Source organism: Bactrocera tryoni, chromosome 4, assembly GCF_016617805.1.
Source record: "Bactrocera tryoni isolate S06 chromosome 4, CSIRO_BtryS06_freeze2, whole genome shotgun sequence".
Lineage (NCBI taxonomy): Eukaryota > Metazoa > Arthropoda > Insecta > Diptera > Tephritidae > Bactrocera > Bactrocera tryoni.
In genome coordinates, this window is record NC_052502.1 from 77,790,845 (window position 1) to 77,802,062 (window position 11,218).

The 11,218-nt window shown below is 35.9% G+C and overlaps 1 protein-coding gene and 1 long non-coding RNA gene across 6 annotated transcripts; one reads left to right on the plus strand and one right to left on the minus strand.

Moving 5' to 3' along the window:
* Positions 1 to 1,625: 1,625 nt before the first annotated feature.
* Positions 1,626 to 2,911, minus strand: LOC120776093. Its single transcript, XR_005705383.1, has 3 exons — positions 2,722 to 2,911; positions 2,473 to 2,669; positions 1,626 to 1,647 (listed from the first exon to the last, which is right to left on the minus strand). It is a non-coding gene; the product is annotated as an uncharacterized LOC120776093 (long non-coding RNA).
* LOC120776092 (zinc finger protein 329) lies at positions 1,754 to 10,972 on the plus strand. 5 transcript variants are annotated; one of them, XM_040106573.1, is made up of 10 exons: positions 1,754 to 1,923; positions 3,604 to 4,209; positions 7,158 to 7,526; positions 8,192 to 8,296; positions 8,496 to 8,628; positions 8,688 to 8,782; positions 8,961 to 9,050; positions 9,124 to 9,503; positions 9,589 to 9,815; positions 10,469 to 10,704. In XM_040106573.1, the coding sequence occupies exons 2-10, from the start codon at positions 4,171 to 4,173 to the stop codon at positions 10,702 to 10,704; spliced, it is 1,674 nt and encodes a 557-aa protein (XP_039962507.1). In that variant the 5' UTR covers positions 1,754 to 1,923; positions 3,604 to 4,170. The 5 variants fall into 5 exon arrangements, with proteins under 5 accessions (XP_039962507.1, XP_039962508.1, XP_039962509.1 ...); XM_040106574.1 differs by lacking the exon at positions 1,754 to 1,923 and having other exon boundaries at positions 3,551 to 4,209; positions 10,469 to 10,972; XM_040106575.1 differs by lacking the exon at positions 1,754 to 1,923 and having other exon boundaries at positions 3,551 to 4,209; positions 9,589 to 9,788; positions 10,469 to 10,972.
* The last annotated feature ends 246 nt before the right edge of the window (positions 10,973 to 11,218 follow it).

Below are 11,218 nucleotides of genomic sequence, written 5' to 3' on the forward strand. Positions count from 1 at the left end.
TTACGATTTTTACTTATTTTGTCTTGCCACTGTTCATGTTTAGCAATTCAAATTTAAATTCAAAAGCAGTTAAAGAAAAACCGCAAAATCTTTAGTAACAAAGACTGAAATCGAAAGGGAAGGGAATTTCAGCAAAAGAAAACAAATGCTTTCAATACAATTTCAAGGCGGTTAGGCCAATTGTTGTCGCCTCCAGCATTTACTCCAAGCAATAGCGCTGGCCCCACTATATCTATCTCTCTATCTCTCTATGCAGAGCGGTAGGTAACTGTGAAAGTGAACAGCCGTTGGTGCTTGGCATATGGCATAAAGCAGCAGTAGACACAATAACAACTACGCGAAAAATAACAACAGTAAAATACCCCGCGCAGCTGTTACTATTTATTGTTGTGCCATTTGGAGCATTTTGTGGAGAGATTGCTTAGTATTACATACAGAGTATCCATGGCGTTGCTGCACTCAACTGAACTGTCATAACCTATAGAATCGCCAACTACAAACAAACGTGCATACTATAATATCCAGCGCCGGGCCGCCAAAGCATTGTGGCGGGCATGGGAGCGACGGTTTCTCTGCGCCAAAGTTAAAGATAATTTATTTCGCGATGCTGAGTGGATGATAACTAATACATTGACGCTAGAGCAGGCAATAACGGCGAAGACGATGCGTTGTAAATTAGAAAATTTCTATAAAAAACGCGAACACAAGCACACACAAACACAGTCACTCACGTACATATGTAGAGTAGTGTGCATGTGTGAGTTTAGTATTTGTATAGGACGGCGTTTGAATGCCAAATTATATAATTAATGCATTTTAAATTGGATACATTAATGTGACGGGGCAAAAGCGAATAGTAAAGCAATGAGCTGTAAGCTAACAAAGGGAGCATGAATGTGTAGAAAGTGTACGGTGTGGTTGACATGACAGCTGGGAGGGGAAACATGGTGTTAATGCTTGCGACAATTGGGGATAAGGAGTATGTTAAATTGAAAAAAAAAGAGGCGCAGTAGAGTAGTTGGGGTGTTGAGAGGTTTTTTAAAAATTAATTTCAATTATTTTCGCGGTTTAACCATTTTTTTAATTACCTACCTCTCCTACACTGCTACGCCCATCTTTTTCGTTCGTTAATTAATATTGGTTTGGGTGTTTATTTAGAGAATTTGACGAAGTAGAAAGCTTACCTTGTAGTTTATTCGAAACGATTGGCAACTGAGGACGGAGCGGTTAGTTGTTGGCTCTTCGGTGCAATTATAGTCGACGGTGTTTTAAATAACAAAGTTATACTGTTTTTATTTATATAATTCACTTTTCAATTGTTTATCATATAGGGAAAATCTGAACTTATTTAATTTTAGCACTCCTTAAAATTGTGTCACTTGAAGACCGCAGAAAATGTACTTTTCTAATAATATCAATCAATTTCGCTGTTGAAAAACTGCACTTAATTTTTTTTATTTTTTGCTGTTGTTTGTTATTATAAAATAGATATTGCTTCTTTGTTGTTCTTATTATTTAAATATTTAAACATATGTACATACATATGTATGTATGTATTTGACACAATTTACTTATTTAAAAAAAAAGCGATTTACGAATCACAAAAAGAACAAAATAAATAACACCTTAAATATTTTTTTATGCTAACTAAAAAATTAAAAAAAAAATTATAATCTATAATATTATCAATAAATATATTTCTAGCATATAAATAATAAATTGTAATATAATAATTTCTGACCCCTTGACTGACTGCCCCTATAAAATTTATTTTTATTTTAGGGTCATTGGATGAACTGCTGTTTGTTATTGTTATGGCTTTTTGTTGGTCGTGCGTTCGCGTTTAATTATGTACAAAACACGCGATTAATTTCTTAATAAACCCGCAAGCCTGTGGGTGGGGCAAAAACACATTGAAATGCGGTAACATTTTTTAAGTCAAGAAAAAATTATTAAAAAATAATAGCACAGCTAAAAAATTAACCGATATTTTCGTGACGTTGGCTGAACATTACGAACAGCTGTAGCTAACGGTACTGCACTGCTATCGTTTTTTTTTTTTCTTTTTTGCAATTTTCTGCTATGCTGGCTGTGAACAACCTCTGTCTACAACTCACGCAACGGCACTTGTTCGCGACGTTGAAGGCGGTAGCCGCGGCTTATAAATGACAATTGCAGCAATTTTGTACTAATTAGCTTCTTCCATTTCCACTTGCTTTCTTTTGCTTATTTTATACAAATCATATTAATGATTTTCGTCTAGCTTTCCATTTTGTTACACTTGCTGCGCTATATCTTGCTGCTTAAATGAGATTTTCTTTTACTATTTGCTTTCTACAAAGGTGTCTCAAACGCTTTCTAATAGCAGCGGCTAGCGATAATTGCATTAGTACAACAACATATAGGAAAATTGTATAAATCGGGTGGAAAATGCACACATACACAAACGCAGACACTAACACAAGCAACTACCTTCTTCACGTATTTGTAGACACTGGCACGACAGCTGCTTGCAGGATGTCGCCGCGTAACTGCAGCCTCTGACTAGATACGTGGAAAAGCACTAGTTTATATGTATTTTCATGAGTTTTCTTTTCACTGCAGTACTTTTTTGGCTAAATGCCTTTCAACTTCATTTCGTTGCAGCCAGTGGACTATTCAAAAAAAAACTATAAAATATATTTAGCCTGCAGTGCGGCTTTTTTCGCAGCTACTGCTCACCTTTTTTCACACGCTTTCGTTACTTGTTATCCTTGCACTGCGTAGCCAAGCAACCTTTACGCTAAATTGACACTACACAAAATTTGATTTTTCTTTATTTTTAAAGAATAGTTAGAACACTTCAAACACTTTTTCCTTTTGTTAAAAAATAGTAGCTTTTAATATATTATTTTTATTGCTACTGTCGACAATTTACCGACAACTGACAACCGCCAACTCGCAATTGCAATGTTTCTTCTGCAACGAATGGAAGACAACAACATAGCGTAAATGGCAATAGCTGAGCGAAAACCAGCAAAAACCGAGCGGGAAGAATTAACGCTGAGCGGCGGAAACCAATTCAAAAGTTTGAGAGAGTCGCTCTTAAATATTGTCTGAATTGACAATAACATCAGCTAGTTGGCAACGCGGATTATAGCAACAAAAATTATGCAAGTTTCTTATAAATGTAGCTAATACTTATTTTCATGTAATTTTTTCATTTAAAATATTTTTAAGTGCACATTAGTTCGTTAAAACGCATTTTGTTAAAAAGAGCTTATAATTGGTTCACTAATTCTACAAAAATTTTAAACCACATCAATATTTTTCGGAAAGCAACCCTGCCATATCCTCTACTCGCTACTAGTTGTCAGATTTGCCCCTACAATTGTCGTGCCTATTCTGTTTAGCACATTCCAATCGGATATCTTCACAACCGGTATCGTTCCTGCGCACATTTACGCGAGCGTGATGCACGTATATCACTTGGGTTGGCAGCAACAATTGCGCTGACGAGTAGGGGGTATATTGTGACGAGTATAAAAATTTTTTCATTTCCAAACGAGCGCCGAGAATGCTTCGAATTCAGTTGCAATAAAAAAGTTTTATTATTTTGATTAGTCAAAGTCAAGGAAAAGATAGCAAGTAGTTGAAAGAAAGAGGTGAAAGCAAACACAAAGTTAAAAACAAAAGTTTCAAAACATAAACATAGCAATTAATAATAAGAAGAAAAAAAAAACAACTGTGCCGCCAATTTGTGAATAGTGAATAAAAATATTAATTGAACAAAAAGCTGTATGTTGTATAGCTGTGAAAAAAGCGATTCAAAAACGGCAAAACCAAACAGTAGGTAGTAGCGAAGGCGCAAGTGAAGCGAGAAGCAAAATAAGTCGTAAAAAAACTAAAGAATAGAAACACTGGTGCTCCGTTGGCCATAATTTAAAAACCAGCATATTTCTCTTAAAAATCAGTTAAAACGTATAAAAGTGTGGGTATTTTGTGTCTTCGAAAATACATAACTTTGTAAAGCAATTCGATAATAAGAAGTACAGCTAATTTACGTGAAAAGCGAAACGTTGTTAGCGCGCGAGACCCCCTCGATGTTGGATTCCTTTGGATCAATCTTAGTCAACACCAACGCCGCTGCCGCTGGAATCGCTACGCAGGCTATCATACAGAGCAAACGACATGGAAAGCATCTGTAGATTGTGCTTTCAACCAGCAGCGGTAAGTGGAAAAGCGCGGTTTTTTTAATTTTAGAAATTTCGCAAAACTGCATAAAACCGAATTCGAAAATTTTCATAAAAAATCTGCATATTTTCTGTTCTTCGAATTTGCACTATGCGCCATTGCAATTTTTCGGGTGGGAGGAGCAGCTTTTCAATTGTTGGAAAAAATGTGTATTTTGTTATTTTTATTGATTTTTCAGTCGTTTGGAAGGGCGGGCAGCCGAGCGAAGTGATGGACATGAGATACGGGTAGCGTACACACCAGCGGTGGGAGTGGCGGTTTAAGCGCCAGCTTAGAAGTTTGGGTGGTGGTATTTTTTTTGTTCCACTTTTCTAAAACGGTATAAATTGCAAAATGGAAATTGGAAAGTGGGAAGAAAAGCGTATGATTTGTTGTGGGAGGAAGGAATAATCAATGAGTCGGTGGTATGAAAAGGGCGGTAAAAGCGTATTTTGAAATGCAGGTAGTATATTTAATTCCCTGGAGGAGATAACGGTAATACATAGTGTTGGGATCAGCACAATTACTTATCTACACATGTCAAATTTTTAATTTCGTATAGTGACATGTTTTCTGGCTCACTTTGGCTTATGAAAAAAAAAAAACGCATTAACGCGTTTTCAGCTACACACTCATTCTTCGTTCGGCTCTTTAATAACCACTTGACCGGCTTGAACGCTACTAAAATGGCGTCTAAAATACGAAAATTTCTTCTGCTTCTTCACGATTCCCAAGCATTTATTACTTTTTCAGCACAATGTACGCTTTGTCTGTTGTGCGGCACTGCACCGCGCACCACGTCTTCCTCCGCACACAACAACGAGCAGCCCATTTATATATTTTATTTTCATTAATTTTTTTTTGCGTTGTGTTTTTTTGTGCGTTTATTTTTCTTTCGTAGCTTTTGTTATTCTACCACAATTCCCCCCAACTTTCAACAATGGTTGAATAGCATAAAGTAACAACAAAGCGAAAGGTAAATAAAAATCAAGCAAAAAATAACGAGAAAAACTTCAACATTATATGTATAGTATTATGTCGAAAACGAAAAAAAAGGAATATCAAAAAATAGGCACAGATAGGCGAATTAATGTATAAATACCTACACATGAGCAGAAAAAAATTAAAAACGAATATCGCGCAAAAAATATTATTATAAAAAATATTAATAATAAAAAGAAATCGCAAAAATTGCGCCAAAGAGCAAGTGACGACGTCGAACGCAACAACAACGCTTCGACAATGCTCACACACAGCGATTTTCGCAAAAGAAATAGCAACACGCCGATACGTAAATTGAAATAAAAATGGAGAAAACGTATTAAAACAATGCTGAAAAAACATACACAATCAGCAAAAACAAAATCTAAAAATGAAAATCCAAATAACAAAAATCAAACAACAGCAATGTGAGCTAGTCAAGTAATCCAAGCGAAGTCAGCGAGTGTATAACGTTGAAAGAGTCGACGCCGGCAGCGCCGTCGGCAGTGCGGTATTTAGTAGATTGTACATGCGAGTAACAGCAACAACATAATAACAAAGAGCTCAACAAGCTGCAAGTAGCCAACGTCGCTCTGCTTGACTTATTACTTTTGAGAACGCAGCACGCAAAGACGGAACGAACAGAGTTAGAAGAGAGGGGGCGGGGGAAATGCAAATACATATCGACATACATATATGAAGGAGTGTGACGCATTGTCGCCGCATAGGTTATAACAGACTGACTAACCGACCGTCGGATCGTATATTGGTCTGCCAATTGGTTTGCTCGAATGCGCAGCAACAACAAAAACAATAATAGCATACATACATATGTAGTATATACCAACTGGTATGGTCAGTAGAAATAGTCAGCGTCGCCGAAAGCAACACTTGTAAACGCAAAACTAATTTTATTTTATTATTTTTTGTGCTTCAATTTTATTTTATTTTTTTTTTTCAATTTGCCCATTGCGCTCAACCAGTTTGCTGCAATTAATTTTGTTTTCTTTTAATTAAAAATACTTGTACACAGCGAGTGTAGAGGGCCGGCAATGCAGGCAGGCAATACATGAGTGTGGGTGTCAATAGCAGGATTTCAGCAGAGTTGCCAAGGGAGATTTTCTTATATTGTCATTAATTGGTTTGCAGTGGTAGAAGCGAAATTTTATTTTTGAATTAAGTAGACAATTTTAAAAAATTATAATGATTTTTACATAAAAACTTAAACTTATACAATTTTTTTAAGTAACCCCAATAATTTGTGAGCACGGTTGAAAGAAACTTAATCCCACCATTTCTTCATTTATATACACCAGTTTTATAATTTAATTTCAAATATATTTATACCAGTTTTATATTTATAAAATGAAATAAATTTATACCAGTTTTACTATTTCTTAAGCTGGCAAAATTATACCAGTTTTATATGCTCAACATTTATTCAATTCAAAAATGGGTTTAAATTTTACTTTGTTTATACCAGTTTTATAATTTCATTTCATATACGTTTATACTAGTTTTATATTTATAAAATTAAGGAAATTTATACCAGTTTTACTATTTCGTAAGCTAGCAAAATTATACCAGTTTTATAGGCTCAACAATTATTCAATTCGAATATGGGTTAAGTTTTACGTTTTCTTCAAATATTTTTTCAAATACGTTTATACTAGTTTTATATTTATAAAATTAAATAAATTTATTCCAGTTTTACTATTTCGTAAGCTAGCAAAATTATACCAGTTTTATAGGCTCAACAATTATTCAATTCAAATAGCAAAATTATACCACTTTTATATGCTCAAAATTTATTCAGTTCAACAATGGGTTTAAATTTTACATAATACATTTATAACAAGGATTTAATTCACAATTTTACACCACATAATAGAGTTTGTACCTCATTCATTCTTATACCACATTCCAGGTCGTTAATTTTAGTTTATACCTTTCTCTATCTGCAGCTGTTCCAAGTACCCGGCTATAATATACCCACCTGTGTTAAGTGCTCCGAACATCTAACCGCCAACGGTTTCTATCCATCTGTACGTGGCGGCGGATCTGGTGGTGGTGCTGGTGCCTCTAGTGCTGTGGATACGCAAAATTTAGCAAATGTCGCAGCAGTTGCAGCGCAACTAAGCAATAACGTGGCCGCTGCTGCTGGCAACAACAACGTTGCTGCTGTCAACGCTTTGGCACAACAATTGCAACAGCAACATCAACAACAGCAACAACAGCAGCAGCAGCAGCAACAACAACAACAGCAACAACATCAATTACAATCAACAAGTTCTTCCGAAAGTTTACATTCATCATCTGAGATTACAGAGAAGGTGAGAGAGGACCGAAATTTCTTATTTTGCTTTTGGCTAGAAGTTGAGTTGTAGTTGGAATTTAACGTGTAGATTACTTAAGTATGTATATACAATGTATGAATATGTGGAAGTGTATTGTTGTGTGTTCAGTTTTGTTTGTCAAGTTTTGTGTGTGTCAAATGTCGTGTCTTTAATATTCACCTTATTAGTTGTCTCAAAGTTGCTTCGAAAGCAGGTTAAAGGTCGTAGATGAGATGCGTGTAGTATATTATTCCGAATAATTAAACATTATACAATATAACGTTGGAAAATATTTATTTAATTTATTGATTCTATTAAAAAAAAATTGAACTTTAAAATCTCGAGGCATACTTTTAGGCATGTGTAGCAGGAATTATTTTTAATTATTGATGTTTTTTAGTGTTATTTAATGTAAAACTCTTATCATATTTTCGAAAATTCAGTATTTGGGCTTCCTATAATTTACAAAGCATACTTTAGGGCGCCAGCAAGTGATTTAAAGCGTTCGTGACTAATTTTGAATATTTTATTTAAAATATGTCTGTGGACATGTGTATGTATGTATGTACATATAGTTGAATTTAAAGAAAATATTATATGCATTATATAAACATGAATATATACTCCAAATCCTCTCTTTTTTATTCCATTTTCATTCGCAGCAAAACCGGCAAAATCGTCGCCAGGTTAATTTGCAGAATCGCGCGAAATTAAAAATGGTCACAATGTCAGCATTTGAGTTGGAGAAGACCATACAACAGTTAGACGTATATATTCGTACAAATTTTAGTATATACATATATATATATATATTACTAAGCGTAGCCACAAAATTAAACACTAAATTATAGAATTTTATTTACACATTTTTATTTTTGGTATTTAAAATGTGGTATTCGTAAGATTTGAAGTATAATTGAGCTTTTGAAATATTTGTCTAAGCATTGCTTCTCTACGCCAAAACAGGTGGACTCGATTTTCAACGAGGAGGGCTCCTGTCCGCTCTGCAACAAGACCTTTTCGCGCAAATCTTCATTACTCACACACATACGGAATCACGCAGCGGAGCGGAAGTTCGTTTGTAATTTTTGCAATAAAGGTAAGCTTTCACGCGTTTTCCAAAAGAAATATGGGCATTTAAAAATTTTCTACTCACAGGTTTTACACAGGCGGCCAATTTGCGCAATCACGAACGCATCCACACAAACGATCGTCCGTATGTGTGTGTGGATTGTGGCAAGCAGTTTACACAGGTTAGAAAAGATTTCGATGTAATGTTTAAATAAAAATCGATTAAATAAATTAGAATTATCAAACATAATAAAAAAGGTAAAATAAAATGTTTAAACATTTTTTATCACAAGATCAATTAAAAATAAGATCATAGCATATACAACAAATAATTGGCAAATACTCTTTTCTGCTTCACAGATCACAAACTTGAATAATCATCGGCGTTTGCACACTGGTGAACGTCCCTTCGTCTGCATCGAACCCGAGTGTGGACGCTCGTTTGCGCAGGTAATTACGCACTACATTTTTTCATATCACAAAATGTGTGTACTAACTGTTTTTCCAATACATTGACTGACAGGTGACCAATCTGAACAATCACATGAAGACGCACCACAAAGTACAGCAATACTGTTGCAATCAATGTCCGAAGAAGTTCACACAAGTCACCTCGCTCAATCAGCATCTGCAAGCGCACGCCGGCATCACCGGCTACTACTGTCCACGCTGTCCGGACAAGACGTTCAAGCAGCAATCACAGCTGCACACACATATGAAGTCTCACGGCATGGCCTTCCCATACGAGTGCACCAAATGCGATGAGAAATTCCTGCAGCAGGCACATCTCGACCAGCACCTGAAGATGCACGACGAGTTCAAATACAAATGCGACACATGTCCCAGCTCATTCAACCAGGAGACGTTGCTCAAGAAGCACGTGCAGCGTCATTTGGAGGGCAGGTGCGTAGTGCAGCTCAACGCAGATTTGTGTGTGTTTCATTTGATTGCAGCATATTAATTGGCATTTTCTTTTAATTTTGTTTAGGTACCTCACCTGCCCGGTGGCCAATTGCAATGAAGCTTTCGCAGTGCGTCAGCATTTATCCAAACATTTGCTAACTAATCACGCACACAACGAGCTGCCGCCGCCGAAGCGTTCGAAGAAATCGATAACATTGCAATCGCCGCAACAGCCGTTGGCTATGATCGGTCAGCCGCTCTCCATACAGCACACAGTCGGCCAACGTATGTGTTCGAATACAGGAAGAAAGCGTAAACAAAAACAGTTTATTTATATGTATATCATTAGCTTTAGTGTTCAAGTGTCTGCTTGTAAGCGGATTTGCGCAAACTTGCTGCGCCATGCGACAAGCAGGCATGTGCATTAATTTAAGCTTTTGGGTAATTTGCCTGTGGAATTGTGAAGAAAACGCCGCTTTAATATGCTTGACTTTGCGTTTAATGTGAAACCTTACATTAACACTTTTCAACCTAACCTCACTCACTTTACGTTTTTTAGCGTTTGAAGCGCTGTTTGCTTGTATATTTTGCCTCTGCTATGCCACTTGTTTCATTTGCCCCACCTAATGTATCACATTTTATTTTTAATTTGCTTTTGGTGTCAAGCTTTTGTGCGGAAAAAGTCGCAAAACTCACTTGCTCTAACCCTTAAATCTTGCACGCGTTTCAAAATTATACTTTTTCAACAACTTCTTCCCTGCAACTCCAACTGAAGCCATATTTTTCAAAAATTCTCTTTCTTTAATAATTTAATAAATTTTTTTTTTGTTTAATATTTCTCAGTATCAGTATTTACACCTATTCTTCTCACCTCAAATACAGTTTTTTAACGCTCACTCTCCTCTCCTCTCCAACACTGGTTTTTGTAGCTGCCAAAAATAAAATTGATTTCACTTGTTTTCCAGGTGGTCGCCCGCGCAAGAACAAAGAACCGCTAAATCCTCCCATCAAAGTTGAGATTAACGAGCCGCTACACAATCAGCACGTCATCAGCAATGCCAGCGGCTTATCTATACAACAACAATTAAGCCAACATATGCAACAGCAGCAACAACAGCAACAGCAACTGCATCAACAACAGCAACAACAGCATCAATTGCTGGCCCATCAAGTGAAGGCGCGTTTCATACCGACCAAATAGAGACGACAGCGGTGGCGGCGGCGTAAGGATGTCAACTGAATCGCTTTACAACTATACTTTTCTATTTTAGGTTATAAATTCAATTTCGCGTGGAAATGCAGATTCTCTTCTAAGCAATTATTGCTGCTTGTGTAATATTTAAGGCTTTAACTTAATTTTTAATTAATTAATTGTAATTACTTTTCATTTATTTTGTAATTGCAATGTGTGCAGTGACGTGTAGGGCGTGTGTTGAGCGAACGCTAAATCCCGCATGAAAATGTAAGAAGGAAAAGAAAAAAATATATATAAAATGAGCGTTTAAGAAATTGACATGCATACATATACATATATACATATGTGTAGTAACTTTAAGTGTAAAAATATATCATACGAAAATTTTTGGCGCGTCGGATGGTGCTTGGTTTTGGCAAATGCGACAGAGAAGCGGAATTTAAAAAAAGGATGAGAACGTAATTTTGTAGAAAATTATCTGTATTAAGTAAAAAACAGAATCTTATAATTATATTTTTAA

Coding starts and splice junctions, on each gene's coding strand:
- LOC120776092 (XM_040106573.1), top strand. CDS start 4,171: ATGGAAAGCATCTGTAGATTGTGCTTTCAACCAGCAGCG. Junction 9,051..9,123: donor GTGGACGCTCGTTTGCGCAG/GTAATTACGCAC, acceptor ATTGACTGACAG/GTGACCAATCTGAACAATCA. Junction 9,504..9,588: donor CAGCGTCATTTGGAGGGCAG/GTGCGTAGTGCA, acceptor AATTTTGTTTAG/GTACCTCACCTGCCCGGTGG.